A 26462-nucleotide genomic window follows, 5' to 3' on the forward strand; every position below is an offset into this window, starting at 1 on the left:
AGGATGACACTGTTCAAAATGAAATGTACTTACCACCTGACATATATAACTATAACCCCTCAATAAAATTTAAGTAAAAAAATTAACGACACTAGACAAAGTGAAAAAATGAAGTATATCCTATTTAAAATAATCTTGCTGGGAGTTTAGCCTAGTGGTCAAGTGCTTGCTTAGCATGTACGAGGACCTGTGTTTGATTCCTCGATACCATATACACAGAAAGAAAAGCCAGGAGTGAGTGCTGTGGCTCAAGTGGTAGAGTTCTAACCTTGAGAAAGTTCAAGGATGTGCTCAGGCCCTGAGCTCAAAGCCCAGCACTGGCAAAAAAAAAAAAAAATCAGCCTTCAACCAAAACTGAATTCATTCTTTGTTCTAAGACACTAACAGTTACAATACTATCTACTAAATTTTCTATGTAACTGAAGATAAACTATATTCATAATTTCACATTTGGTTTTGATATAAATGTCAAAAAAACAGGGGAAGATCTCAGGATTTCAGTGGATTCACTTACTTTGAATCTTTCCAAGGCCAATTATCCATGAACAATTCTAATTTCTAGCCTCACTTTCCTTACCGAAAAACTATTAACCAGAACAACTGTAACTTACACAAAGGAAAAAATGTTGAAAAAGAAGTTACTTTAAAGTATTACTAGAAAGTCAACACTGTTTCATCCTTTCATCCTTTATTTCAATGTCAAAAACAGTATGTTTATGATGGTAAACAGAGTTAACACAGAAACTTATAAACATATTATGCTAACATGGAAAAACATGAACATATAAACAAATGTCTACTGATTTAAAAAGCAAGACTTTAGAATGTTAGTTCCTCACACTCCACATAGAACTTCCAATGCTGAGCCATCACATGACATGGGAGAAATTCTTGATCGCTGATCGAAAGTATTTCTTTTATTTGTAGATAATGAGGGATGTTTTGCACTGACTCTCTGGAAGTGCCTGTTTAAAGATTTATAAAGAGATTAACAACTACCTGTTATAAAGTCATACTTCAAGTTAGTTATTATAAATCTTAGAATCTACTCATGTGTATATAAGCACACATTTAATAGGTTTTCTGAACAGGATACTTTCACTTCCATGTTTTTATACCTATAGCTATAAAAGCGTAGCTTTTAACAAAGCTATAAAAGCAGCAACACTAATTTTGAGAGAGGGGGAGACCTGTTTTCAGGCTAAAGTCATAACAGGAAATGGATGAGGGAAGCTTTTGACAGTAGTTGAACAAGCCACTTGGCGCTTCAACTTCCAGTTGTAAAGACGAAGATTTTTGCATGTGTAATAGCATATCTGCTGTCCTCCCTACACATAGCAAATACTCAATAAATATTAGCTTTTATTATTATTTGTGTAAAGAGTTATCTGACAAAATTTAGGGATGGGGAACATTTATATTAAACCTTTTCTCCACAAGACAATGTCCTTTAGTTACAATTAGAAAACTCAATGCATCCACTATAAGTAATTTCATATAATTTCTTTGTGTGTGCAAATACTTCCACAGGATTGCTATTCAAACACAAAATGACTAAGTTGAAGGGTATGTACACATTTTAAAGTGTACTTTACAAAAGGTTCTACCAGCATGCCTTTTCTTTTCTTTTCCTTTCTTTCCTTCTTCCTTCCTTCCTTTCCTTTCCTTTCCATTTCTTTTCTTTTTTTTGCCAGTCCTGGTCTTAAGCTCAGGGCCTGAGCACTATCCTTGGGTTTTCTCAAGGTTAGAGCTCTACCACTTGAGCCACAGCACCACTTCTGGCTTTTTTCTATGTATGTGGTACCGAGGAATCGAAACTGGGTCTTCGTGCATGCTAGGCAAGCACTCTACCACTAGGCCAAACTCCCAACCCAGCATGTCCTTCCAAAGGCATGTTTTTATAATACCACCCAATGTACGTGAGTACCTAGAAGAGTACTTGTTCTTTCCTCCACATCCTTATTACCACCACTGAATATTATCATTCAAAATGTGCCACTCTAGTGGTTAAAACTGCATTTATTTTTATTTGTGTCTTACTGACAGCTAAAGTTGGCATCATCATCCTTTTATTAGGTAGAAGTATATTTTAATTACCATTATGTAATATATGCCACATTAAATATTTAAATTACATTAAGAAAGTTACATCGGGGCCAAGAGTGACAAAAGCTGGTCTTTAGATAGCACACAGTCTCCGAGTTCAAGCCCCAGTACTGGCACACACCAGTCTTTCTTCTTATGTTGCAAAAAAAATTCAGTTATGTATTTTAATACAAAAGTAAATGACTTTTTTAAAGAAATTCTAAAGGGTAAATATAATAATGGATCATGACAATATCTTATAGTTAAAAGTAGGCTGACAACTTGATATAGCTTTACAATGGTATGCTCAAAAGCAATCTGTGAAAACTACAATATAATTAAGAAATAGACTTGTAGTATCACTACTCAAATTTAAATCTATTTAAGCTTTCATTCTTTGAGGGTGAAAACTAAAACATAATAACAGCTTTCTTAAACTTAATTAGGTTTAGAATACTTGATTTTAGAATATTTGATGTAAAGTATGCAGGTTTTATGCATTAAGTTGTACAGAATAAGTTCAGAAGTTCCTAAGTGACCTAATGTATATAAAGAAACCTAGTAGAAGGCCTAAGACATGGCAAACTCCCAACAAAAACTTAGTTTTGTTTTCTCTTTCCTCCCCTATCAACATCTGTATTCTCAAATTTATAAATTAGGTTAAAGGATTATGAATCATAATATCAAAATGAAAAAAGACTAAAATAATGAAAATGACTCAAGAACTGTAAATTATAGCTGAAATAAACACTCTTGTATTCTTATCAGGAACCCATCTTCCTTAGGGTTTTATTCTTAACCACAAAAAAACAGAAGCACCTACGAATGTTTATGCTCTGTTATGTGTTTTTGCAGAGAAGGAAACACAATAACAGCATTAAAATGAACAACAGATTACTAGTAGGTCACAGGTCACTGTATTAAAATCTGAAAAATCATGTTTTTGTTCTTCTTGGGAAAGAATATTGTTTTCAAGTGGATAAATGATGTTAGGTGTTCATGGAATACATAACTAATATGCTATGGTTGTTGGCTTTGGGAAATATTTCACAATATACATAATGTATATTATATATACTGTTTATATGTACATATATATCACATCTAGATAAATGTTAATTTCTTTTGACAATCTTGGCACTATGGTGACAAGGAAATTAAGTACATAAAATTGGCTTCCCAAGAAAAAAATAGAATGTGATCTAAGCAGAATATTTTTAAAGTAACTGTAAAAGTATGTCCATATGTTTACATATAATGATCACAAATCATGGAGAAGCTTGAGAATGTTCTTTTTTCCCATTTTAGCTGATGCTAAAATATTAGTGAGGCTCCTCTTAATAGTACAGATATGACTTACATATGCCTGGAATCTTTGGGAAACTGCACAACAACCTGTAGTCTTCACTGCCTCTGGGAAGAAGGGGAGGTGTGGCTTCACTGAAAAACTTGTGTATCTTTTAGATTTTGGACTATATTCATATATTATATATTCAAAAATAAAGTTTTTATATTAGAAAATAATAACACAGACGTGGTATGATAGCCAAGTAGACATGAAGGAAAGTCTTAGAAGAAAGTTGTGAATTTCCAGGGAAAAGGCAGCATAGATTCAGACCATTTAAAAATTTTAAAGGACTATCTACAAATTCAACGCAATACCCATCAATATCCCACTGTCATTCTTTAAAGAAATAGAAGAGGCAATGCAAAATTTCAAATGGAATAATAAAAGATGCCTTATAGCAAAAACACTTCTTAGCAGAAAGAAGAGTGCAGGAGGAATTTCAATACCAAACTTTAGACTCTATTACAGAGCTATAATAATCAAAACAGCTCAGTACTGGTACAAGAACAGGCCTGAAGACCAATGGAATAGAACTGAGGACCCAGATATTAAACCACAGACCTATGGCCACCTAATCTTTGACAAGGAAGCCAAAAAAATAGAATGGAAGAAAGACAGCCTCTTCAACAAGTGGTGCTAGCAGAACTGGGTAAGCACCTGCAGAAAACTAAAGTTGGATCCTTCTTTGTCACCCTGCACTAGAATTAACTCCAAATGGATCAAAGACCTCGAGGTAAAAGCTGACACTCTGAAAACTTTACAAGAAGGAATAGGAGATACACTAGACCTCCTTGGCACAGGTCGAAACTTTCTTAATAAGGACCAAGAATCACAACAAATCAGAGAAAGGCTGGGTAAGGGGACTCCATTAAACTGCAGAGCTTCTGTAGGGCAAGGGACATAGCTAGCAAATTAATTAGGAAGCCTACAGAATGGGAGAAGATCTTTACTAACCATACAACGGACAAAGGCCTCATATCTAAAATATATCAACAGCTCAAAAAATTGAATCACTCCAAAACTAATCTCCAGAGTAACAACCATCCCATCAAAAGATGGGCCAAAGACTTAAAGAGAGTCTTCTCTGAAGAAGAAATAAGAATGGCCTATAGACACATGAAGAAATGCTCAACATCTCTGGTCATAAAAGAAATGCAAATCAAAACAACCCTAAGATTCCACCTCACTCCAGTTAGAATGGCCAGGATCAAGAAAACTAATAACAACAGATGCTCGACAGGATGTGGTCAGGAGGGATCACTACTACACTGCTGGTGGGAGTACAAACTCGTTCAACCACTATGGAAAGCAATATGGCAGTTCCTCAAAAGACTAAACATAGAGCTCCCCTATGACCCAGCAATTCCACTACTTGGCATTTACCCAACCGTCCAGAAACAAGGACATACTAAATCCACTAGCACAACGATGTTCACTGCAGCACTATTTACCATAGCAAAGATATGGAACCAACCCAGATATCCCTCAGCTGATGAGTGGATCAACAAGATGTGGTATTTATACACAATGGAATTCTATGCTGCTGTCAGAAAGAAGGATATCTCCCCATTTGTAAGGAAATGGAAAGACTTAGAAAAAATCATATCAAGTGAAATAAGCCAGACTCAAAGGAACGTAGGCTCAATGGTTTCCCTCATTTGCCATAATCAGTAGAAACCTTGGACTCTTCTAGCAGAGATTTGCAATAGAGCAAAATCTAGATACATAAGGCCATATAGTAGGACGCTAAATGAAAGGACCTCTAGGATATAGAAACAAAAGCCATATAATGAGTGATTGTTATCCTTAATGTACTATGTTATTTCTCATCTCATTTGCTGTCCCTTGGGTATCTCATATTGTTACAGAATTTTACTTTGTTATCTGATATATTGGATATATGCGTATTTGGTTATTTGAAATTGGATAGGGAACAGGGGAAAACAAGATGAGGGGTGGGGGTGGGGGGAGGGAAATGGGGACCAAGACATGAGAAAGGGTATCAATGTATGTGAAGTAATGTACCTTCCATCTGGCACATGTAATGTAACCCTTCTATTAATTACAATAAAAAATATACAGAAGAAAAAAAATTTAAAGGACTTTAGAGATCCTAGATGTTTCAAGAGTCTCAATGACAAAATTTTGTTTCAAAAAGTTTTGTTTTTATGTTTAAAACTCTTATTTACAAACCTGAATATGTGTTTACATACCACATCCCAACATTAGAGTTCATCAATACATTGACTTATTCATTCAATTGTTCTTTTGTGTATAAAAATCAAGAAAGGTTTTCCATCACGTCTGATTCACAGAATAAAGTGTTAAATTGTCATCCTAAGGGTGTTTTAAGGTATTATCTTCAAACCTCAGGATTTCTTGATATCAGTTCAAGATGATATGTAAATAAACTGGATATTAAAACTACTACTTGTTTTATACAATGTTAATATATATGATGTTATGTATCACATATATCATATCATATGATATACATCATGGGAGACTGGGCTTTATCCAAAGATTTGATTAAGTAGTGCTGTACTCAGCATTAGAAATCCAAGGTTATGGGGCTAGGAGTGTAGCCTAGTGGTAAGAGTGCTTGGCTAGCATGCATGAAGCCATGGGTCCGAGTCATTGATTCCTCAGTACCATACACACTAAGTAAAAGCCGGAAGTGATACTGTGGCTCAAGTGGTAGAGAGCTAGCCCTAAGCAAAAAGTGTCTAGGCACTAAGTTCAAGCTCTAGGATTGGCAAAAAAAAAATCAATCAAGGTTATGAATTACTATGAGAACTCCATGTAGTTTCTTATGGCCTTTAGCTTGTCCAAGATTACTTCTAACACCTTAACTCCTTGATCAGGGTTTCTCAGAAATGAGGAAAAGCACTTTTGAGGATGCCTTAGAAAATTAGGGAATTTGTCTCACTTCTGAGACAAAGCAGGCCTCCAAAAAGTAGGGCGTGTTACATATGAAAATAAGACTTTAAAAAGTAATTAGAATTATAGGACCTTGTTTTTTGTTTTGTTTTGTTTTTTGTGGGTCATGGGACTTGAACTCAGCCTGGGCACTGTCCCTGAGCTCTTCTGCTCAAGTTTACCACCCTACCCTTGAGCTAAGCCCCACTTCCCTATAGGACCTTGTTTTAAGGAAAGAAATAATCAATCCCAGGAAGGCCCAGGGAAGAAAGCTGTTGATAAAAGTCCTATTTGCTTTTGACCTTGATTATCAAACTATGACCATTTTCTGTTTATTATCACCTCTCAACCTATAATAGTTTCCCAATTGATAGGCAATAAGGACACTGGTATAAAAGTAGGGGTGGTGTTGCAAGAAGAGGTAACATAACATCATTTTTTGTTTGTTTGTTTTGTTTTGCTGGTCCTGGGCCTTGAACTCATTGTCTTTGGGCTTTCCTCAAGGCTAGCCCTCTACCATTTGAGGCAATCATCACTTCCAGCTTTTATATGTGTGTGGTACCAAGGAATGGAACGCAGTTCTTCATGCATGCTAGGCAAGCACTCTACACTACACCAAACTCCTGGCCCGATGGTCTTTTTGATTTTAAGTTGTGTTCTAGAAATTGTGATCCTTTCAATGACTGCATCACAATCTGCTGCTCATTGGAGGAGATTGTATCTTCTTTAGTTTCTCAGAATAAAAAGATTTATTTTAGCATCTTTTTTAGAAAAACATATAAAGCTAACCAAATAAAGATTTTAGAAAGATGTTTTTACTTGTGTATACATTAAAAAAAATCACCCAAAGCAATCACAGAAGAGATTCAGAGAAAGGATTTGTGAAGGACAGTGACATTTCTCAAATTCTCCTAAAATCAACTGGTTAAGAAAACAAGAATGTGGAGAAATAGTTAATTGTACTTGTTAATTGTGAATTTCACCTTAATGTAAAAAAATAGACAAAGGCAGTCGTTGTCTCTAGGTTAGTATATATTCATCCCACAACTAAGAAATGGGCTATACATACCTGAAAGACAAGGCTGTTGAAGTACCACATTTGGTTCTGAAGGTAAAGGTACTTCCTCAGAAACATACTTTAAAAGCTCCTTTCCAAGATATGATATCTATATACAATTAAAAAACAGAACTTAAGAAAATAATGCATTTTGTAGAAAGTAAACAAACCTATCTTAAAAATTATGCTAGCACAATACTGAGTGATGTCATACAATCAAGTATAACCCATGGCCATATCCAGCCCACCTCCCTCCCTTCCTTCCTCTCTCTACTTCCCTCCTCTTGTCCATACTTCTTTTTCTGGAAAAAAAAGTTGAGATATAATGGTATGCAATCACTAATATTGTTGGGTTTTGTGCTAGTTCATAATTGAGTTATGACAGGGACAATGCACCTGTGAAGCCTAAAATATTATTTATTATCCACTCCTTCACAGGAAAAAAATGGTTGGGTTCATCTCTGCTTTATAGCATTAGTAGTCTCATGCATTCATTTGTTTAACAATCTATAGTCAAACACCCTCTGATTTGTAACTTAAAAAGTTTTTACAGTAAAACTAAGCCATAAAAATAATGGTACTTTTCAAGAAATCAAATGTTTAACTGATTAGACTACTCACATTTCAGGTTTATATATCCACTAAAAATGTGTTTGTAAATTTAGATATTGTTATCAGATAAGAGATTACAACTATCTATACAAGAAAGGGAAGAGCTGAGGCAAACTGGCATATAACCCAAGATCTTTGGTTTTCTACTCTTAGGTCTAAGATAACCTAATATACTACCAGAGGGTTTGTTCACTATGGGCAAAACATCAAATCTCAAACTGACCTTCCTCTAGGTATCTTCCTATAACTGATAAACTTCAGTAATGAGCCTCCTCTAGGATTAGAGATTCAGTTTCCTAATTTCTATGCTCCTATTGCTATCACTCTTTTCCCATTTAAATGGCTTAATGTGTTCTGTTTTCATAAAACCATAGCTTCTTGAGTACATAGCCTATATCATATCATATTTATTTTTATTCCTTCAGCACTTCGTATTGTGCTTAACATTATAGAGCAAATGACTCTTATGTCCCAACCCTTAAACAAAGTCTTACATTCCAAGTCTCAATTTGTGCATTTGAAAGTACCTCCAGCTTATTAAATTATTAAGTTAATGCATAAAAAGCATTTGGAATATCATTTGGCACATCCTGATTATTCTACAGATGTTCATTAAATTGTTTAGAGTGAGGACTGTACTGAGAATCTGAAAGGTATAGGTACCCTTGTGGCTCAATCTGATGATCAAAATTTGATAAAGGAAATGGAATCTGCAGGTCTTGCTTAGGGTGCCAACTCTTCCACATTTTGCTAAGGAAAAGAAAGGTCATCAAATGCCATTTGTCATTTTCCCAACTAGCCAATAATGAGAAACAATAGATTTTATTTGTTATGTTTTGACAATGTCCAATACACATTATACTCCTGTAAAGGGCAGGCTAGTATGTGTATACCTTTATCTCATACACATAAACATATTTATCAGTTATTTCTGAGTCATAGAGGGTATTCAAAATAGAATGGCTTATGCTACAAGAGGTAATTCAGATGTACAAAACCACAAGTTTAAAACAAGGTACTTCAAACTAGGCACCAGTGGCTCATGTGTGTAATCCCAGCTATCCAGAGGCTGAGAGGATTGCCGTTCAACACCAGCCTGGGCACAAAAGATCTTGAGACTCTCATCTCCAATTAGCCACCAGAAAGCCAGAAGTGGTGCTTTGGCTCAGTGGTAGAGTGTTAGCCTTGAGCTGAAGAGCTGAAGGACAATGCCCAGGTCCAGATTTCAAGCCCTACAACTGACAAAACAAAAATAAAACCAAGGTACTTCTTTTTGAGGAAACATAGCATATCTTTTTCTTTTCTTTGACAAGGGGCAGGTTTGTGCCTTAGGTAGGCACTCTATCATTTGAGCTACTCTTCTAGCCCTTTTAATTTTGAGATAGGCCTGGCTTTTGGCCGAGGCCACCCTGAATTGTAATGCTTCTATATATACCTGCCCCGCCAAAAGCTAGGAATTCAGGTATGTGTCACCATGTTCAGCCTTTTCTGTTGAGGGATAGCAATACAGATTCTAGGACTAGATACAAAGCAAGAAAGGAGAGTTGTAGTCAGGTGTACAACTATGCTCACAGGAATTTTGGCAAATAGAGTTGTGGGAGAAAGCATATAACATATCAAAGACACACATGTAAGGACAAAATCTATTTCAGAGACCTTCCAGATTCTTTTTTTTAATTTATTATTATTTTTTTGCCAGTCTTGGGCTTGAGCCAGGGCCTGAGCACTGTCCTTGGACTTTCTCAAGGCTGGAGCTCTAGCTCTTGAGCCTCATAACCACTTCTGGCATTTTTTCTATGTATGTGGTACCAAGGAATCGAACCCGGTTCTTCATGTATGCTAGGCAAGCACTCTACCACTAGGCCAAACTCCTGGCCCCCCCCTTCCAGATTCTTGAAAAAGATGCCTTATCCTAAAAACAATTTATTTGCATTTGAGTATGAGTTAAAAGATAAACTTAAGACTAACCTACCTTACTCCAAGCATAATTCCAGGTCACATAACAGACATCTCCCAGAAGATCCTTGAGCCAGGTAACTGGGCTTTGATAAATTTGACCATTTTCTACCTTAAGTTTACCATTCAATAAAATACTAGCTTTGTGGACAGTCTCCTGGAATAAAAAATAAAACAAAAAAATGAAGAAAAAAATGGTGAGGGCTGGGAGCGTGGCCTAGTGGTAGAGTGCTTCTACTACATACACAGAAAAACAAACAAACAAACAAACAAACAAAACCCAGAAGTGGTACTGTGGTTCACATGGTAGAGTATTAATTTTGAGAAAACCCAAGGACAATGTCCAGGCCCTGAGTTCAAGCCCCAGGACTGTCAAAAAAAAATGGTGAAATGTGTGAATTTCTGTTTCTGATCATGATGAAATAATATACACAAGATTTAGACTGATATAACTAAAAACAGACAAAATGTATAAAACTATAGTTCACAAGATGCCAAACATCAGGCCACAAAGTAGCCTCGCTGAAGTGGGAAGATTTACTGTGAAGGACTCTACATTGCTCCAACTTTACTGTCTTGAGAGAGTTTCCAGGTAATAATACAAGGAAAGAGAATTCATGCAAACAAAGCCTGTGAATTCTTTGAGTGAAAGAAACAGAGCTAAGTGTCGAAAGACAAAGGAGGTGAGACTTACTAGGACAAAGTACTAAGGAACAGAAATTTAAAAAAGAGAAAACTTTAGATCTTCATAAGGTTCTTTTTATTAAAAGGAAAAACTTACATATAAAGTTTTCGAGTTTATTCAAGGTTTATTCAAGTTAGATACTTGAATACTTATTCTAAGTATGTGTGAGGATATTGTACATAGGCAGAATAAAGAACCACTTGAAAGTACTAAATGTAATGGCATCTAAAGCCTTTACAGGACAGGAACAGGGTCTCTTCTATATGGCAAGACTAGCAAAAACCAAAAAAACAAAAAAACAAAGAAACTCAAACCTGAGGGACATCAGTAAGGTACATGGAAAAATCTCAGTAATGGAAAGTAATGGAAATAGTCCCACACTTGACAGTGTTCCATTTCTGTTTAACAAATCTTAAAAATGAGACCAAAAGAGATGAAACTATTCCCTAGTAATTTAAGTATATTCTTTAGTAAATTTCCAATATATATAAGAGTACAAATATATCCAGCATTTTTAAAGGTAAATTTCAGTGTATGGGAGCAAATAAAAAATAACATGGGCAGATATCAGTGGTTCATGCCTGAAATCATAGCTACTCGGGAGGCTGAGATCAAGAGATTATAGCTTGAAATGAACCCAGGCAGAAAAATCCATAAAACATTATTTACAAAGAAAAGCAAAAAGGAAGGTTTGAGGTATGGATTAACTAGCAGAGAATCAACTGAGAAAGCTAAGCAAGCATGAGGCCCTGAACTTAAACCCAAATACCAAGAAAAAAAAGTCCCCAAATTCAAGTAACATTAAATGTGAATGAATTCAACAACCTCATCAAAGGCAAATATTGTTAGAGTAGATGAAAAGAAGACAAGCTCCAACTATTTAATATATACAGGAGATATTAAGGTAAATTAAAAGTAAAAACATTATATATATACATATAGAGAGAGAGAGAGAGAGAGACAGAGAGAGAGACAGAGACAGAGAGAGAGAGCAATCATGAGAGAACTTGAATGGCTATATTGGTATAATAAATATTAGACTTTAAAACAAAATGATTGCTAGATATAAATAGGGACATTTATATACTAAGAGATCAGTGAACCAGAAAAATGAATTTGTATTTACCATTTTAAGAGATGATATTACAATACATCAGTTATTATTGAAATTTTGGACCTAATGACAATTCTAGTTTATTTATTTTTTTGCCAGTCAGTCCTGGGCTTGGGTTTAGGGCCTGAGCACTGTCCTTGGACTTTCTCGAGGCCAGAGCTCTACCACTTGAGCCTCAGCATCACTTACAGCTTTTTTCTAAGTATATGGTACCAAGGAATTGAACCCGGGTCTTTGTGCATGCTAGGCAAGCATTCTATCACTAGGCCAAACTCCCAGCCCCTCTAGTTTATTCTGATTTTTGCTTTAAGTCCTTTTTGCTACAATTGACTGGTTCTAGTTGAGAATCCACAGATACTTGTGACTCAAAAGTATTGGGATGATTCTAGAAGTATGATTCCACTGGCTAAATATATAACGGTATGTCTTTCCATTCTGCAACACTAGCCAGATCCTATTTCCCTAAATGCTTATACTATGTTACAGAAACATTTATTATTATAAAACTTGCATGATTTTAAGTAATAATAGAATACCTGTGTTTTGAATTCCAGAACGTTATTTCCTGGGTTAATTCTTCCTAGTAGTAGCAGATCTTTTATCTGAATATTTCTCTTTTTGGGAGTATGGTTTAAAGGCTTTTTTATAGGATGCTGATTGCCAGACCCGGAAGCAGGAGAGATCTGGGTATTATTTGTATGTGGACCGCCAGAAGATGGCTTTTTAAGATGTGGCTTTATCTGATTCACAGCATCAGTGCCTAGGGCAGCAATCCTTTGCTGTGTCAGGGACTCTGATACCCCTCCAAGTAGTTCCTGAGGAGCTGTTTTTCTGTATCTTCTTTCTGGATCGAAATGGGAAATGTCAAAGCCACTGTCAACAGCTGATGGACAGACATCATTTTGAGATAGTACATTTGTGTACTCTGAAACATTTACTGTGCCGTATTTTATGGCAGGAATGTACAATCCTTGATCTTTGGCTGTAGCTTCTGTAAGATCATTTTCTTTTTGTGGATATTCTACTTGAACAGTAAAAGCAACAGCTTGGGATGGTAATTCAATCTTATCAGTGCCATCTAAATGTCTAAGTTTTGATAAGTCATCTAATGTACAATTGTTGAAAATTTCTTTAGAATTCATCTCATTTCCAGAAAATTCTTCCTCTCTCCCTGCTTTTGGATTTAGGCAAATGTTAGCATTTTGGCCATCATTCCAAGTTTCTTGCATGCTTCCACAGTCAAGGTTGACAGGAGAAAGGGAATCAGATTGGAGACATACTGAATTTTCCAGACTGGTAAGCTCTTTGTTGTTCTTTTCACCAGAGATGTCTGAAATGGATGACAACTTCCTTAAAGAAAACGATGTCAAATTCTCATAGTTTTGAATTCTCTGTCTTATTTTTTTCTGTCGTTTTGCTGCAAGCAAAAGGCTCTTCTGTCTTGTGGCCAAGTTGGCTAATTGTTCTCTCAGGACTCCATGCTTAAATGACTCTATAGATACTCTAAAGAATAATAAAAAAAACAAAACAGAACAAGGGGAAGATGAAAATACAATACAAAATTTTCTACAGAAGCCAGTTACAAATTAAAGATATTCTAGCAGATGCCAATAATTCACATCTAATCCTAGTTACTTGAGGTTGGGATCTGAAGATCACAGTTCAAAGCCAGCCTAGGCAGAAAAGTCCATGAGACTCTTATCTCCAACTAACCACCAAAATAAAAAGCTGAAAGTGGTGCTGTGGCTCAAGTGGCAGAGTGCTAGGTTAGAGCAAAAGAGCTGGAGGATAGAGACCATGCCCTGAGTTCAAGCACCAGGACTGGTACCCTACCTCAATTGTGCCCCTCCCCACAAAGAAATTCTGCCTTAATTTAAATCAGCTTGAAGCACACAAAACGCTGTTTTTTAAAATGTATTTCCTTTGAAAATGAGGTGACTATTATTCAAAACAAACATTTGCCCTTTTTAAAAAATGATGTAATAATATGCTTATCCAGGTTCATATTTACTTCACTATTTATCTGATGTGAATCAACCCTAAAACCTAAATAAAACTTTGCATTCTCAATATCTACTAGTCTTTGGTTGAAAGAAGCAGCTGGTGGCTAAGGAGGATCATATATCTTTTTAATTTAATTTTATTTTTGTGGTACTGGGGCTTGAACTCAGTTCCTTATGTCTGCTAAGTAGGCACTCTGCCACTGGAACTACATTCTATTCTTTCCTGCACTGGCTATTTTGAGATAGAGTCTCACTTTTTGCCTGAGTCTGTATACTTAGATGGAAATCTGACATTTTTAGGCTTTCTACTATAGCTGGGATGGCTGACATGTGCCATCATATATTGGGGTCTTAAGAGTGCCACAGAATTATGATCTTACTGATTTCAGCCTCCCTTGTAGCTAGAAAAACACATACATACCAATTCACCCAACTACTGGCTGACTAGGGGCTTCAAATATCTATTTGAGGTGGCCTCAAGCTGTAACTTTCACCTCAGCCTCTCAAGAAGCTAGGTGAGTCACAAATACCCAGATCAAGACTATCATTTAAAAAAAATACTACCATTAAAAATGTATCTTCAAGTAGTTGTACAAGGGAGTTGCTAATCAACAAAGCAGTTTATGAATATAATGTGTCTTGAATAATAAGACTACTGATTTTTAAGTCGGGTTGTCTTACCTGCTTTAAGGAAAAAGACATATTAGAAAGAAAAACTTAGAAGTAAGTTCCATTTAGGTTTCCTTAATAATAGAAGAACTAGTTTTATCAGTAATCATACCTCAGTTAGACCTGGGAAATGGTAGTGCATTAAGTAATTACTTATGACTATACCTTGAACCTTCACTTTAGGTAATTACTTAAATTGTACTTTGAACCTGTTCTAAACACTTTCAAGTTGAGGGAAACTACCCAAACAAGAATAATCCTAAGCATTTTCTCCAAGCCAAATTTCTCAGGATCTTGATGACTAAGGAAGAAGAAATGACCTTTAAGAAATTGAATACTTTGTTTACAAGTTCTCAAACTGTGTTTTGGCTCCAGGACCTATTTACATTATTAAAAATCATTGAGGAACCAAAAGGAGTACTATTTATATAGATTATGACTATAATTTTAGTTTGTTGATTTATAAATTAAACCTAAGAAATTTGCCAGTCACCAGTGGCTCTTGCCTTTAATCTTAGCTACTCAGGAGGCTGAGATCTGAGAATTGTGGTTTGAAGCTAGCCTGGACAGAAAAGTCCCTACGAGACTATTATTTCCAATTAACCATTCAGAGACTGGAAGACTGGTAGAGTGCTAGCCTTGAGCAAAAGATGTCAGGGAAAATGCCCACGTCCTGAGTTCAAGCCCCACAAATTACAAAAAGAAAAAAAAGCTAAGAAAGTTACAAAGTTATTTTGGTGATAAAGATGTCTGAATTCAAGGCTTTGTAAAACAGTCACATGCTCTATCTACCATCTGAGACCAGTCCCTGGTCTACATTTTTGCTTTTATTATCTTTCAAATAGGGTTTCTCTTAAGATCCCGGTCAGTCTTCCCATGTAACTGGGATAATAAATATGTGCCACTGTTCTCAGACTTTTTGATTGAGACAGGATCTCCTGCCCAGGCGGGCCTCAAATCATGATCCTTCTGATTCAACCTTTTAAATAGCTATACATCACCATACCCAACTTAAGAGTTTTAAAACATATGAATATATAAGTAGATCAGGGGATCTCTGAAAAATTCTATTATACATTTATTATTATAAAATAATTTCAACTTCAAAGACTCCAAGAAATAGTTCAAGTATCTGCTAGGTTCTCTAGATCACACTATAAGAGCTTCTGTTTTAAGGGAAAATGATAGGGTATAGAGTATATCTTGCCGTTCATATCAAAACAGATTTGTTGGTACTGAACGTCCAGTAGGCTTATATGGCAGTACTAGTATATGTAAGTGGAAAAGCAGCAAGAAGAAGAAGTTACATTAGTGGAGGTGAGGCAAGATGGCAGATTGTAAATGTGACTCTGTGACTAAGAAAAAAAACGAAGAAGAGACTACATTCTAAAGAGAAAGGGAGAACACTGGAAATTGCAAAAGAATTTGAGAACAACACAGAAACAGAAAGCAAACAGAAAAGAAAAGTAGTCTCAAGCTCCATTCCCAGCTCCCCAGGAGTGAGAGGACCGGAAGACTTAGCAACAAGGTGAGCCAGATAGCCTTACAGACAACTCATCATTCTAGATGCAGCATTAAATCCGTATTACTTGTAAGACTTAAACACAGTTCAGACTTTGAGCTGCGACTCCATTGTGGAAGCTAGCTTTAGGCAAAAACCAAAAAACCAAAAAACAACAACAACAAAAAACAACATTTTGTTACAATCTGTAGACAGCTCTAGCAAGATAGCATTCTGAGATGGAGACCTAAGGCCAAACTACTCTGGGGACATTGTGAAAAACAGGTATAAACATAAACAAGGCTCAGTGTGTCTTAGAATACCCTGGGTACGAGACAACCATGTGAGGAGGTTTTGGATGTGATGTGATCCTGCTGTAAGGAGAAACAATGGGGACATTAGGCAGTAAAGGGATAGTGGGTAGAGACTTTGTCCTTTAGGAGCAAATCCTTTTGCCTGAGAATCATGGCAGAAACAAAGAACTGAGTTCATGGCTGGAATAGACATTGGCTTCCAGGACTAGCTTCCTGGTTACATGCATTAGATTACAACTATGTTGGAAAGTCTAGCCTTTCCTCTGTCATGTGACTTCTGCAACCTACCTCCCACTGGGAAAGTGAATTGCTGGGCAGCCTCTGAAAGCACTAAGACCTGTATGCTGGTGAGGGTTTGCTGTTACCAGGCAGGAGTGAGAACCTTGAGTCTAACTAACCATGTGATGGTCATGGCTTTCTCCTCCAGAAGGAAATATAAATTACTGGGCAGCTGTTGAAAGCACTAAGAGCTGCCTCTAGGAACAACTTCCCAGCAAGGGTCTGCTTCTAGGAAGGACTCAAAACTTTGACCCAATGTTCCACAGCCTTTTCTCCTTGAAGAGAGATAAACTGGGAGGGGTCTGAAAGCACTGTGACCAGCAGGAAAAATGCCTCAGTTTCTCAGTTCTCCCCCTCCCAGAACAGAAGTTAGCATCTGCCTCCCATATTCTCAGACATATTTGGGGAACACACTTAGGTTTGGGAGTTTGCCACCTCTGGAAATGAAAACTGGGAGGGTTGTGGAGCAAACGCAAACCTGCTTTACCCTCAATCTGTAAAGTGCCCTGTTGCCAACAATGATTACCAGCATACAAAAAAAGAGAGAAAGCATCCCACAGCAAGCAATCAACTATCTAACAGACACTCTAGCCAGTTTACTTCAATTTGAGCAAGGCTGAGAATCAGGGCTAGTGCCTGAAGCCCAAGGGCAATGATTGGCTGCTGAGCCATATATTCAACCTAGTAGTAAGAAATGTTACCTCAGACTGTCCATTATGAACATTACAAATACTTCAAGTGAAGGATTAGAGGTGATTAAAATCTGTAAGCAACCATTTAGCTCTAGAGATGTGCATATTCAAATATAGAAACACAAGAAATATGAACAAGCTGGGCAATATAACGCCTCTAAAATTCAACAACTCCTTTGCCACAAACACTAACAATACCGAAGTAGACAAAATCTTAAAGACGTAAAAAGCTGCTTATAAAACTGATAAGAAAGCCAGGAGTTTGGCCTAGTGGTAGAGTGCTTGCCTTGCATTCATGAAGACCCGGGTTCAATTCCTAAGTACCACATACATAGAAAAAAGCTGGAAGTGGCACTGTGGCTCAAGTGGTACAGCTGTAGCTTTGAAAAAGCCCAAGGACAGTACTCAGGCCCTGAGCTCAAGCCCCAGGACTGGAAAAAAATGATAAGAAAAATTAAAGAATATACAGAGCCTGAGTGAATACTAAGAGACCACAAGACAACACAGGACATGGGGAATTAAGATACACAAATTCTGGTAAAAATAAATTAAAATTATGGAATGAAGAGTTCAGTTAAGGAAAATAAAAGTCTCAAGCTGTATATGAAGGCTTATAATTATAATTTTAGTGACACAGGAAAGCATAAGAAGGAGGACTGTACACTAAAGCTAGTACCAGGATAAAGTGTGAGATTCTATTTAAAGAATAATCAAAGCTGGGCATGGTGGCTCACGCCTGTAATCTTAGCTACTCATGAGGCTGAGATCTGAGGATCACAGTTCAAAGCCAGCCCAGACACCAAAATCTACGAGACTGTTATCTCCAATTAACCACCAGAAAATGAAGTGGGTGGTAGCCTTGAGCCGAAGAGCTCAGAGACAATGCCAGGCCCAGAGTTCAAATCCCATGAACACCCGCCCTGCAAAAAAAAGCCAAGGGTTGAAAGTGAGTAGAGTGGTAGTCAATGAGCAACAATGGCAGATACAGGAGTTCAAGTCCTGGTCTTGAACCTAAAGGGGGAAAAGCCAAAAGAGGAAGTAGGAGAAGCCTGGCATGTGTGATGTACTAAGTTCAAATCCTAGAAACTGTAAAGCATTCCTTTTTGTTTTTACTTACCTGTATTTTTTGGCCAGTTCATCCCTTTCTGCTTTCTGTTTGGCAAGTATATTATCCATCACCTCTTTTATCTCTAACATCTTCTCAATATATTGTTCTACAAGCAAAGTCAGAAAATAAAGACATTAATTTAAAGAATAACAAATGCTAATTTTTTTCACACAAGTGAAAAGAGGTACTGTCAATTAAAAAAAAAAACATACCATTACCTATTTCCCCAATGTTAATGGCCTAGATATCTAAATCAAAGTTTATCTAAAAATATTCTAAAGAAATTCCCTGAGGCATATAGGCTAGAAGATTTTTAATAAGAAAGCATAGACCAGTCTAAATTCTAATTCTGCTGTATCACTAAGTTCTAGGAGCTTTGATTAGTCTAGATATCTTTCCCTTCCCTATGCTTTTTATATCATCATCTAAACATATCACCAGTAGTAGCTCATCCATAATCATGGTATTGAATGTCTCAAATTGTTCAATATAGAGTACATTTTTTTTTTTTGGATGTGGGGCTTGAAATCTGGGCCTGAGCTCTTTAGCTCAAGGCTAGCATTCTACCACTTGAGCCACAGTGCTACTTCTGTTTTTCCTGGTGGTTAATTGGAGTTAACAGTCTCACGGACTTTGGTGCCCAGTTTGGCTTTGAACCGTGATCCTCAGATCTCAGCCTCCAGGGTAGGTAAGATTGGAGGCATGAGCCATCAGTGCCCAGCTATAAAGGAGCTTTTTAAACAACTGCACAAACTCCTTATTTGTGTTATTTGCTCTTAACTTGATACTTTAGATACTTCCATGTTTTCAGTCATTGTGAGGTTTAAATAGGTAACTTATGAAGTTGAGCCAGTATCAACACTGTGTATGGGAAAGTTAGACCTGAATATGAGTATATGTTTACCTGCATCATCTGGACTTCTTATCTCAAATTCTAGTAAGTTTTCTTGTTTTTCTTCTATATCTTGTAGAATATCAGAAATGGTCTGATGCTGTCAGGTTAAAAGATTAGAAACTTTATTGTGAAAGGGTAGATGTGCTCTCTGACATGGTACTGACACACAGTAAATCACTTGCTAAAATGTTTATTTCTCCTTATGCTCAAAATGTATTCATGTTTTATGTAAGCTTTCTTGCATAAAAGTTGCAGACTTTAAAAAAAGTAAACATATCTTGATTTATGTAGCAGATTTCCAGGAAAATAGAATTAAGAGTAGCAACCACATAAGGAATCAGAATTTCTCACTTCTGTTAAAATTATACACATAGAAAAAAATCTAGTACATAATACCAACAATTACACCTTAAGACTTTATGAATATCATTGTATACTATTTATGTCTTATACATGATTTTAGAAATTCAAAACACTAATCTTTCAAAAACTAACAAAGAGGGTTAATTCTACCTCTTATCAGTACCAGTGTTTTTCCTGGGATGTCTTTAATTCATTCTGCTCAGACCTCCCACTTTCCCGTTTTTTAAATTTTTTGAGCTAAATACTTTATTTTATTTATTTAATTAATTAATGTTTTGCCAGTCCTGGACCTAAGTGCAGGGCCTGAGCACTGTCCCTGGACTTCCTCAAGGTTAGAGCTCTACCACTTGAGTCTCAGCACCACTTTTGGCTTTTTCTATGTATGTGGTACCAAGGAATTGAACCTGGGTCTTCCTGCATGCTAGGCAAGCACTCAACCACTAGGCTAGAAGGACCCTCTGGGGTCCTTTATTGATCTTTAGCAAAGGAGAAGTATTTGTGTATTTTGGACAGGGGATCAGACCTCTCTCTTATGAGAAAATCATGGACTGCCTAGGTGGAACCCTTAGCTCACCTCTTCTTGACTTGGTGACTCCATCAAGTTACTTACCCTCTTTGCATCTGAACAGAGTAATATATAGATATATATTACATTAAACATTGTAAAAATACATTATATATTATATAATATACCATATATATGGTATAATATATATATAATGCTAAGGGAAGTGACAGAACAAAATAAGAGCTCATTAAATATGAATTGTTATATAAAATTTCATACACAAAACCTAACTTGTTTCTCTTCTTCAGAATTACTTGATAATTTCAGAGTTATAAAGTTTTGCACATATATATATTACATATAATGTCTTATTCATGTTTCATTATCAAGGTAATAAAGTTTTATAGGAAACATGGCCTTTATATTCATGTAAGCTTTCCAAATTAAGGATACTTAGCTGTTGATTAATAAATGCGGATTAATGAATTGACTCATCTTCCTTCCGTAAATTCTTAACATGTTCATTTTTTAAATGTTTAGGTCCTCTAAGCCTTCTGAAATTTTGCTTTGGTGCTTGTAAGGGATGTAGAAAGCATATGCAATAAAATCGACTATTCTATAAGGCAATCTTAATATTGTCAAATGTGAAACTAAAATATGATGGTGCAAAGCGAGTACTGTCTCCAGGTTTACCTTTTATTAGGGAATAGTTTATACTTACAAAAGCAAACAAAAAATCTATATTTGTATCCAGGACAAATATGTACTGCACCCTACCCTAAAGTTTAGGTTAAAGAAAATATCTCTTGGTGTCAACTTTCCTTTCTGTCTTGCTTGTATTGTAAACGTAAATAATCTTGGCCACAATGGGTTCATTGCAGTCAAGATTTATTTAAAATAATACTTCAGCTAATCATAGTAGCTCATGTTTGTAATTTTTGGTACACGGGAAGTAGAAAGTGGTAAGACCACAATTTGAGACCAGATAAAGTAAAAGGTTCACAAGTCTCTTTTTTTAAAAAAACAAAACCCACAGCTATATGAAGAGGTATAGTTGAAGACTGAAATTCAGACCAACCTGTGGGAGAAAAGTGAGAACCTATTAGAAAAGAAATAAATAAAAATGGATGGGGGGTATGGCTCAAGTGTTAGAGCAGCGGTCTAATAAGCACAAGGCCCTGAGTTCAACACCTAACACTTCCAATATTTCCTTCATTGAGAATTCTACCTTCCTTAATTCGTGTCTAACAAATTTTGTGTATTTGTCAAACTGAGACTATACATCTTACCAAATAATATATAACTTAGTGAGCAATGATAAGGCTATTTTTGCAAATATTCCTTCATATGATGAATACCACAGCAAACTCTAACACTCCAGGTTGTGGGATCACAAAGCTAAACCACATAGCTTTTCTTTTGCTCTATCTTCTGAGTTCTAGTCTTTTTCTTTTCTTTCATTTGAACTGAGATTTTCTTTCTTTTTTCTTTTTTTTGCCAGTCCTGGGCTTGAGCTCAGGGCCTGAGCACTGTCCTTGGACTTTCTCAAGGCTAGAGCTCTACCACTTGAGCAGCAGCTTTTTTCTATGTATATGGTGCCAAGGAATCAAACCTGGGTCTTCCTGCATGCTAGGCAAGCACTACCATTAGGCCAAACTCCAGGCCCATTTGTTTGTTTCTTAACTTGTGAAAACATCTTAACTTGAAATCTAGCAAACAAATTTCAAATCTGAATGCTATGAAAAAGAACAGAAGATAATCTATTTTTATAGTTCAATGGCACACAGGCATGTTAAATGTGAATAAATTACTAACTCAACTACAAGTATTAAATACTAAAGAGCTTATTGTAATTTATTTCATTTAAGCAATCTAGAAAGTCTTCAGCTATCAGCAGTTCCAGTGCAATTTTGGGTGTAATTGGGAATTCAGGAATTTTAGTGGAACTGTTAGTGTAGTGAACCTTTTAAATAAATAAATGAATATATATTTTTTAGCACATGTAAAGGGAGCTGTATGAAATAGACCCCATTGGTTTCATTCTCAGAAAACTGACCTGGGCCACTAAACATGGCTTTTATTATCCCTGATGCTAGCGCACACTTTTTTTTTTTTTTTACCAGTCCTGGGCTTGAGCTCAGGGCCTGAGCACTGTCCTTGGACTTTCTCAAGGCTAGAGCTCTACCACTTGAGCCTCAGCACCACTTCCGGCTTTTTCGTATGTATGTGGTACCAAGGAATTGAACCCGGGTCTTCGTGCATGCTAGGCAAGCACTTTAACCACTAGGCCAAACTCCCGGCCCCACAGTCTCTTTTTATAAATGTATGACCATGATAAGATATTAATTTACATACATGGCATTAGGGCCTATACAACTACCACAGGCTTTGTCCTCGCTATCCATTATGTTACTAATAAAATTGTATATTGGTTCCACAGGAACTCTAGGTTTTTTTTTTAATCAGTCCTACATCTACCAGTCCTACATCTAGAACAGCTACCACAGCAGTCTCTTTGGCATGTAGCCACAGCCCCTTCTCCTGAGCCGCCTCCCTTCCACAGTCTTTTCTACACAGTATATATCTAGACAGTATGGAGACTGAGTAAGTGAAGATACACTATGACAATGGCAGTGTTTATAGAAGAAGAGTAGCCATATAACTCAGGTGAAAAGGATAGCAGCTGATTGTGCTGTGTTCAATGAACTTGACTGCGTTAACCAGATAGGCCATCTTCTTGACTTCTTTTCAAGTATGTTACTTTCTTTTCTATGACAATTTTTTTTGGCTTTAAAATGAAAAGTATGCTGTCGATAGCCCTGGCTGAATGGCTCAAAGAATGGTATTTTCTAAGGTGAAGAATGAAAGAATTTCAATTTTACTCACCATAGGAAGACTTTCTCTTCTTTTTGCTTGATGTGAAGAGGAATGTGGCTCAAAAGTTTTGTCATTATCACAAATATACTGTCTACATCTTTTTAATGGACCAGCAGGAAATTTTACTTTAAAAAATGAAGTTAGAAAAAAAATGTTTAAAATTTGAGCTCCATTTGTTGTTATAATGGTGATAGGGATATGAAGGACAAATTAAGTGTTAGGTATCAACTCATTATGGTTATCATGATAACCATACTAAGCATTTCCATGTTAGGTGGCAAACATTTCTTGTGAATCATCATATTTAATCTTCATATGAATGTTTCCATGTAGGAAATTCATTTTTCAAAAGATAGTAATGCTTTAGACGAGCTCAAGAAAATACTGAATGTCATACAACTTTAGTATTGAAATTAGATCTTATTGGACTTCAAGTCCAAGTCGTTTACTACTATAACTATAACTATTATTCAATGTTCTGCTGAGTTTTCAATTGTTTATACATAAAACACAATAAAAATTGGAATAGGTAATAGCACTTTATAACAGAATTCCAATAACTCAACATGCAACAACTTTGTGGCCAGCTATACTCAGCTAAGTCATAGAACTTGAACTTCCATGTGTGGCTGGAGAGAGGGAGAAAGAAATGGACTTTATTTAATAAATGACACAGTGGATATCCTTGGTTCTGACCAATCATACCTATCAGTAATTCTTTTCTTGAAAATCAGTGGTTGGTAAAGAGGATGGTAGGCTAGAAAAGATATAAGACAGAACCTCTAATCCCAACATTTCTATCATAGCAAGGCTCAAGTGTGGGGAGAAAGGAAGAACAATTCTTTCTCTTAAGCACTTAATAAAATGCAAGTCATTGATAAAAATGGTTAATAAACTTTTGCTTAGCTATACACTCCATGAATTATTCTTTTATCTAGAGTATGTATTATACATATATACACAAATACAGTCTTGAAAAGTTAGCATGAACCTAATTAATGAATTATTAAGTATGAAATTAGTATGAATCAAATTTTATAGATCTTAGTTACAAAGACTTTAGCATTAATGTTCTTTTCCATTCTTAATATATATCAACTAATCTGCTTGGTTTTAACTATGTCTCTATCTCAAACCCAATGGTAGTAAGGGAAAAAAAGGGGAGAAAGGAAGAAAAGGGGAAAGTGGAAGGAAGGAAAGAAAGAAGGTAAGCAGACAATAATAGGAAAGTATTAGGATCATGTAATCTATAAATTAAACCAAATTTGAAAATGTTGGTTTCTAAAAGTAAAGCTTTTCAAGGGTTTAATGGACACAGAAACACAGTCTCCAGTTATGAGACAATTTATACTATAAATGTGAAGGTTTAATTTTCTAAGCGGAGGTATACACTTGTGTAAAATATCAAGCAAGATTGATATACATACCAGTGACCATAGCACTACTGTCACTTCTATCATTGGTCCCAATAGCATCGTAAGATTTCAGCAACTCTTTCAGTTTTTCACTATCTGCTTCATCAAAAGCAGTCTTCTTTTTCTGATCTCTTTTATTAGGGTCTGCTCCATGTTGTAGTAGTATCTCAGCTGCCTACAAAGTAGTAGTGTATCAAGGCTATCTCTAGTTGTATCTTTCATATCAACACACCAATACAAAGAACTAGAAGTTATCAAAATTGTTTTTAAACTAAATTAAAGAATAATTTTAACTTAGTTTAGTATAGCAACGGTAAACTGATCAATTCATTTGGCCTTACTACCCTGTGTAACAGAAATCCAAAACACAATTACATAGAGTATGATACAACACCTTCACTGAGTAAAAGGTTATGTTCACAAGGTTGTAAAACTACTACCACTTTGTAATTCCAGAATGTTTCTCAACCAAAAAAGAAGTTCCATTTCCACTAATAGTCATTCCTCTTTCTAGCTCCTACAGTCACTATTCTATTATGAATGAATGGATTTGTATGGATATTTGTATGGATCTGTATGAATTATATGGAGATTGTTAACATTTCATTTGAGTAGAAAAATACAATATATGGTCTGGTTTCTTTTACTTAGCACAATATTTCTAATGTTCTTTGCACACTGTAGAACATCAATATTTCATGGCTTTATAATATTCCATTTACATATATCACATTTTGTTCAGATGTTCATCAACTGGTAGAAATTTTGGTCATTTCTCCTTTCTGACTGTTACGAATACTGCTACTGTGAAACTCATGTATGAGTTTTTATATGAACATGTTCTCTATTTTCTTGATTATATATTTAGGAGTATAACTGATACATTATATGGTAATTCTGTGTTTAACTATTTGAACTGCTAAAATGTTTCCTACCAACAATGTTTGAGAATCCAAGTTTATCCATATCCTTGTAAATATTACCTTTATTTTGAAAGATTTTTGCTGAATTCTATCTAGGTTGATATGTTTTTAACCATTCTATTCTATCTCCAGGTGATGAAATTGGTACAAAGGACCAAAAGAAAGTCAGAAATAAAATTATAGAAAATGCAATAAAACACAAAATGATAGAAGTTAATAAAGGCAAGGATGAGTGAGGTTGGGAGGATGGGAAAGAATGATAAAAGTGGCAACATTGATCAAGATGCACTATACTCATTAACTGACATGTTGAATGGTAACTCCTCTGTACAACTACTTTAAGATAATAAACTATTAACTTAAACAGATTGTGAAAGTTAATACATAAGGTATTAATGATAAGAGAACTACAATATAACAAGAAATATAATTTTCTACCAAAGTGCTGGTGGCTCACACAGGGAGTCCTACATACTTGGGATTTTGAGAAAATTAGAATTGTAGTTCAAGACCAGTACAAGTAGAAAAAACTTTGAAAGATCTCTTCTCAATGGCGATCTGGACAATGTGGTCCTGGCCTGTTATGCTAGCTATCAGGAAGCCTAACTGGTAGATACTGCCCAGGTTTTAGTCTAGGTGGAAAGCAAGACGCTCTCAAAATTAACAAGTAAAACCTGGGAGTCAACCTGGGAGCCAGTGGCTCATGCCAGTAATTCTAGCTAACCTGGGCAGAAAAATCTAAGACTCACTTCATCTTCAAAATAATCATCAAAAATAGTTCTGGAGGCATAGTTCAAGTGGTAGAGTACCAGCTAAGCAAGTAAGCTGAGTGGCAAGTCAAGTGATTATAAGGCCAAGTATTGCCAATAAATAATACTACATACAAGCAAAATCAGGGCCCGAGGTGTGGCTCAGCAGTAAGAGTTTCTGCTTAGCAAGTGTGAGGCACCTGAGTTCAAATCCCAGAATCACCACATATCTAATCACCTTACTTAAAATTATGTATATGTACTTACATACTATATAGCACCTTCATTTAAAATATAGATATTTCTCCTTAAAATAAACATAATAACAGTCTGAGAATAGTTGTGGAAGCCTTTAACCTACAGTGCTCAGGATGTGAACACAGGAGAATC

The 26462-nt window shown here is 35.9% G+C and overlaps 1 protein-coding gene and 1 pseudogene across 2 annotated transcripts in view; both read right to left on the reverse strand.

Moving 5' to 3' along the window:
* Positions 1-671: 671 nt before the first annotated feature.
* Ankrd31 (ankyrin repeat domain 31) overlaps positions 672-26462 on the reverse strand; it is an 83117-nt gene continuing 57326 nt past the window's right edge. For both annotated transcript variants that reach the window (XM_090331838.1, XM_090331837.1), the window contains 8 exons: positions 24413-24575; positions 22995-23110; positions 19247-19334; positions 18352-18448; positions 12313-13279; positions 9994-10134; positions 7422-7518; positions 672-965 (listed from right to left, as the gene is read on the reverse strand). In XM_090331838.1, the coding sequence (XP_090187964.1) occupies positions 820-965; positions 7422-7518; positions 9994-10134; positions 12313-13279; positions 18352-18448; positions 19247-19334; positions 22995-23110; positions 24413-24575 (1815 nt within the window). In that variant the 3' untranslated portion in view covers positions 672-819. The remainder of the gene's footprint in view (positions 966-7421; positions 7519-9993; positions 10135-12312; positions 13280-18351; positions 18449-19246; positions 19335-22994; positions 23111-24412; positions 24576-26462) is intronic.
* Positions 21937-22513, reverse strand: LOC150064404 (elongin-C pseudogene; annotated as a pseudogene).

This window comes from Megascapheus bottae, chromosome 4 (genome assembly GCF_031878675.1).
Source record: "Megascapheus bottae isolate mThoBot1 chromosome 4, mThoBot2.hap1, whole genome shotgun sequence".
Lineage (NCBI taxonomy): Eukaryota > Metazoa > Chordata > Mammalia > Rodentia > Geomyidae > Megascapheus > Megascapheus bottae.